Genomic DNA, 6000 nt, shown 5'->3' on the forward strand with positions numbered 1-6000 from the left:
AATTGACTTCATTATACATTGCATTGTCTGTCTTCCTAAATGTTAACTTTGGGATCCCAATTTGCTATTCTCTCTTGGGCTGGGAGTTGAGTTCAGTTCAGAGCCCGCACACAATCTGCTGTGATCGAGTGCACCACAGCACCCTAGGGCTCCAGACTCTAGGTACTTCAGGTTTCAGCCTCACTGGTCCTCATCTTTTTGATAAAACTCTAAGACATGCAGTGTCAACAGTTGGAGCGGCCACGTCTGTTATCTTCCCAGGGTGCAATTACTTGGCAGCTTTCACACTGTGAGGGTGTGTGGGTCTCCGAAGAACTCATATCCTGCAGAGAGAGGCTAATCAAGGCAGGGCCTCTTGGCAGGGACATGGAAAGGGTGGGCTACAATTGATAGGGGATTTAATTTGTGAGGACTTAATCTGATCTGCTTTTGGAACAAGATAGTGCAGATGTACTCTCTGTCCATTCTCTCTGGGCAGTCTCTGAAGACTCATTTGATGGTGTGCTGATAGTATTGTTAGGACACAGAACTTCATTACAGGAGTCTGCCTCCGCCCTTTACCTGCTTGGCTGCCCAGAGCTGGTCTAGGACATGTTCAGCCTGCACTGTGGTGAGGGGATGATGGCTAATGTCTCAGATGGTGCTGGGAAGCTTTTGAGATGGTCTCGATTTATAGCCTAGGCTGGCCTCAAACTTACAGTATTCCTCCTGCTTCAGCCTGTTATATGCTAGGATTCCAGGCATTAGCCAGTGCATCTCTTTGACAAGGCAAATGCTGAGTTTCTCAGGAGTACATACTTTAAATGTGGCAGGAGTGGGTTTGGGTACACTAATACAGGTAATGGTAAGGGCCTGAGTACCCACAGAGCAGAGCCAGAAGCCCGAGTGTGGAATCAGGGCAGATCAGAAGCAGCTCTGTGCTCTCTCCTCACCCACCATTGGAAGAAGCAGCCCCGCATCAAGAGGGTGCTTACCAGGGGAGCAGCCCTTGACAAGGCTTGGTTGAGCACCCACATGTGTGCACATGCCTCTGTGATGCTAGGGAATGGAACCTAGAGCCATTGCACATTAGGCAAGTGCTCACCACTGAGCTCATTAGAGCGAGCGTTTTTCTCATGAGGGAGTGGTCTTGCTGGTATGCACATGTGATTGAACTACATCTTCCTCTATTATCTCTACCCTTATTTTTTGAGACAGTGTTTCTCACTGAACTAGGAACTTGCTGTGGCTGGCCAACAAGGCCCTGGGATCTACCTCTCTCCATACCTACCAGGGTCATGGTTTCAGGAGTCATGCTTAGTTTTCCATGTGGGTGCTGGTGATCTGAACTCAAATATTTATGTACAGAAAGCACTCTATCCTCTGAGCCTTCTCCCCAGCCCATAAAACTGTTTAAGACTTAATTTTTAGTATAATACATAGTAATTGGTATATAGATATAACCCACATAAGCTAACCTCTTTTTTAGATTTGTTTATTAATTTTGTATGTATGAGAGTTTCTCCTGTAGGCATGGGTGTGTAATGCCTGTGCCTGGTGCCCTTGGGGATCAGAAGAATATACATTGGATCCCTTGGAACTGGAGTGGATGGAATTAGACCTAGGTCCTTTGCAAGAGCAACAAGTACTCTAAACCACTGAGCTATCCCTTCAGCCATCTTTAATTATTTTAAGAGTATAAACAGGTCTTGAGGTCAAAGAAGTTTGGAAACTGCTTAGCTGGAGAACCCTTTGGAGTTTGGGGTGTATGTGCATGTATGTCTGTGTGTGCATGCATGCATACATTTGTCTTTATGTCTCCCCCGTGTATTACTTGCTTTGCTTTGTTTTTGAGTCAGGGTCTAATGAAGCCCAGGTCTAATGAAGATGGCTTTGAAATCTTGATCTTCTTGCCTTGACTTCCCAAATGCTGCTACTATAAGAGTGTGCTACCACACTTGACTTTAGAAGACCCTCTTGGGAGAAACATCTTTGTCTTCTCCCTTAGTCTTGGTCCCGCATAGGAATTAACACCACAGACCCAGGTTTACATAAAGAGGGAGAAAGGTAGCTAAGTGTCCATAGCAGATGCCGGCTTCACCTCTTGGGGAGTGGATGTTCTTTCCTGCGGATGCTTTGATGTGCATGCAGCGCTCCTGTTGAGGGACATGTTTTGCATATGCTTGTGCTCTGCATTCCCTCCCTAGCTCATAATCATCCTTTGTTTTTAACACACACTTTATTAGTCTCATTTTCATTTTGTTCTTCATACTGCTAGCGGCTTAAGCAGAGTATTTGCTCACATGAGCTTGCTGGAGGTATGGTCCTGAAGAGGAACTTGTGTGGGCCTTGTAGAGGCTGAGATTCAGGTTAGTCTCTCTGATGGAAGGAGGCAGGTTGCTAGTGTGGGTACGTACCTCTATACAGTTCCCCATGGAAGGGCCCTGCTGGGTAATGTGGGCCACTTGCTGTCTCAGTGATCTGGCACTACACATTCTCTTTCAGAAAAGTAAGGGCTGTGTGATCACTGAGTGTCACCTGTAAATGAGTGGCTGGCTGCTGGGCATAGTGACATGGCCCACCTGCATGCCTGTAGCAGCTTGCTGGTTGCTGTAGAAGTGTGTGAGACAGGAAGAACAGCCAGTGATAGTGGGAGTGTGGGTGAGGTGAGGTGAGAATGGAGCTGGTGTGCTTGCACTACTGCCTAGAGATGGGTCCTCCCAGGGCTGAATATGAACAAGATGCTTTCCACTAACCTGCTGCTGTACAAGTCAGCACTCACTATCAGTGAGGCAGCTGAGTGTGGGGCAGCATGGGACCTGCAGAGCCATAGGGCTCTCTGAACCAACCTTCCCTAGTACTGGCACATCGGTTGCTCCGAGGCCCCGTTTCATAATTGGTAAAGATACAGCCATGTCTGTCTTGTCTGCTTCACAGGATTGCTAGTAAGACTGAGATTCAAATGAGGTTGTAGGTTAAAGCTGGAAGACATTTTGTAAAAGACCTTTGCAGAAGGTCCCCTGTTCTCTGCCCACCCTCCGAACTCATGAGTCCCTCCTCTCTCCTCTGCAGGTTACCTGTGCATGACTGATGAGTGGTTCTCTGAGTATGTCTACGAGGTGGTGGTGGACAGGAAGCATGTCCCAGAAGAGGTGCTGGCTGTGTTAGAGCAGGAGCCCATCGTCCTGCCAGCATGGGACCCCATGGGGGCTTTGGCTGAGTGAGTGGTACTGCCTCCAGCTCTTTCCTCCTCCCATGGGATCGGATGTAGCTGCCAAGGACAGATCCAGGGACTGAAACCAAAGTTACATGGGTGGCTGTTCCCACAGGACACAGGCAGACTCTTGGGTTCCCAGTCTCCTCCAGGAACCTCTTTGGGAAAGATGCTTTATGCTGAAACAAATATTCATAAAGGAAAAAAAAAAGGGGGGGAAAGATCGGGTCACACTGTCTGCTCTCCTCATCTCTAACAGCTTAGGATCTCTTAGCATTTGATTTGGAGGTAATTGTCCTAACTGTCTTGGTCTTTGTGTTTGTAATAAGAGAATAAGATGAGCAGCTGAGGTGTACGGAGAACAAACAGACCCATGCTCCTGTTCCTAGAGTAAATTGGGGGAGGGTTAGCTAGGATTTGAACTCTCAGCGCTGCATGCTGCCTCACGGGTCCCTGTCCTTCCTCCATGGCAGTCACTAATTCAACTTTTGCAGGGTTGCTTAGTGTGGTTCTACTTAGCCTGAGAAGGGAAGGTTGATCAGGCTGACATGATTCCTTCCTGTGGGGCACAGCTCTGCTGTGGGTCAGGTTAAACAGAGGCTTAGAGCAAACCTTGGCGGGGCCTCAGCTGTCCTCACTGGGCGCCCCACTGGCAGGTTTCACTTGTCTCTGCCTTGGGAGTTGGGTGGGGAGAGAAAGTGATGCTCATTCTTTCTGATAACTCGATGGTGCTGAGAAGCTTTTGAATAAAACACTCTGCTAAATGAAACTGAGCCAGCGTGTCTGCTCTGTAAACTCTGAAAGTGTGTATTTAGCTGCAAATGGGAGCGGCCGGTGGTTGAGATTCTTCAGAGTGAAGAACCAGGAGCGGAGCTCAGGGCTCCCCGCTTCAGCTGCTCTGCACGGTATGCCCCAGCCTGCACCTGCCCACCTTCATCATTCTCATGGCTTCTGCAAAGGGCCTGCAGGCACCAAATCTGAGAGCCCGTGTCCCTGCCACCTAGCCTGCTTCCTTCCCACCTAGATCCAGTGTCTCTACAAGGTGGGGTCTCCAGTGGGTCTGGCCTTAGGGGCTAACGAGCCTGGGTGGACAGACCACATCTGTGTCAGTGAACACTGAGCAGGATCTCTATGTAGATCAGTGTCTGTGCCCCAGACTTTTCTGGCTCCCCAAAGTTGTTCCCAGCCCTAGCATGGGCTGTTGTTTGCCATGTCACTTCCCAAGGTCCAATTAGATAATGACCCAAGCCTAAGCCAGTGTGTCCACAGTATTTGAGTCATCCTATTCTATTGATAATCCATCTCTACACATGTGAGACCACAGGTCTGAAAATACGGGTCACCTCCAAACTGAGGTCAAGGAAGCTGACAGCTAACTTCTCATTTCTAACTATGTATACCAGAAACAGTGGAGTGCATCTTGGCGTGCTATGAGAGGTGGAGTATAGTGGCTCTGGCACTGAAGAGCTGAGTCAAGGGGATTGCCAAGAGTTCAAGGTCAGCCTAGGATACATAATGAGTTCCAGACCAGCCTGAACTGAGCTCAAGAGCCTATTTCAAACAGAACAAACAAATGAGAAGAATGATGAGAAAAAGGAACGCTAGAATTCTGTACTCAATAAAACTGCCTTCCAAGAGTGAGATAAAATAAAGGGCATTTTTAGAAAAAGAAAAATTGACTTTCACCACCAAAGAAGGAGGTGATCCAGCGTCGGGGGTTAAAATGCATCAACAAACACAAAGCAAAGACTGCTAAATACAGCGGTCATCTGAACAGATCATGACTGGCCAAGTCTCACAGAGTTCACAAGAAAACTAAGAGCATGAAAACCCAGAGGCAGGTGGATCGCTATGGGTTTGAGACCAGGCCAGCTACATAGTAAGACCTTGTCTGAAAACAAACTCCTCCTCCCTCAGAAAAACCCAGATCATAAAAGTAGCTGGAGAGGCAGGTCATTGGGATTGACACATCAAAAGTCTTATCATCTGGTTAATTTTAGATAGTCGTGTGTTAACACATGCTAAAACTTTCTGGATCTCTAGGAGGTAAACCTAAGATAGTTCCCAGACAAGGATGAATAGCGTAAGAAAACACATTCCACAGAGGTAGAGGGCTGGTGAGACGTCCCCGCTGAGAAGAGCGCGTGCTGGGGCAGCCTGACACCCGAGTTCAGTCCCAGGACCCATGGTGGGAGGAGAGGACCAACTGAAAGTTAGCCTCTGGCCTGCCAATGTCATGAGCATGTCTGTTTAACTACATACAGCATACAGTCCTATACGCGACACAGTAATAAACATTGGCTAAACATTTATAAAGAAGAGAGGATGGAGAAAATAGCAAGAAAAATAGGATATCAAAATAAGATAGGATACATGACCAGGTATGATGTGGCTGATGACTTTATACTCAGCACCCTGGATGTGGAAACTGGAGGATCTCTGAGTTCAAGGACAGCCATGGTCTGTAAATTGAGTTCTGGACCAGCCAGTGAGACCCTATTTCCAAAACAAAAGAGAATCATATCTGACTGTCAGGAAGTTACAGTTTATATATAAAGGATTAAATGTGCCTTTAATATTTAATTGCATTTTTGAAGGAAATTGAGCTATGTGTTGAGTATAAGAGACGTGGGTGACTTTCAGTATAAAAATGCATTGCCAGGCATTGTGGTGTACATTTGTAATCAAAGATATGGGAGGTAGAGGACCCAGAGTTCAAGGCCACCCTCAGCCACATAGCCAGTTCCAATCCAGCCTGGGATATAGGAGACCCTTTCCCAAAAACTCACCAGGTAGTGTAATCACTG

The 6000-nt window shown here is 47.3% G+C and overlaps 1 protein-coding gene across 1 annotated transcript in view; it reads left to right on the forward strand.

Moving 5' to 3' along the window:
* Nucleotides 1-3966, forward strand: part of Blmh (bleomycin hydrolase) — a 44075-nt gene extending 40109 nt beyond the window's left edge. The window contains exon 12 of the mRNA XM_036197195.1: nucleotides 3052-3966. Coding sequence (XP_036053088.1) covers nucleotides 3052-3203 — 152 coding nt within the window. The 3' untranslated portion in view covers nucleotides 3204-3966. The remainder of the gene's footprint in view (nucleotides 1-3051) is intronic.
* Nucleotides 3967-6000: the final 2034 nt, after the last annotated feature.

The sequence above is a fragment of the Onychomys torridus genome, chromosome 8, assembly GCF_903995425.1.
Source record: "Onychomys torridus chromosome 8, mOncTor1.1, whole genome shotgun sequence".
NCBI lineage: Eukaryota > Metazoa > Chordata > Mammalia > Rodentia > Cricetidae > Onychomys > Onychomys torridus.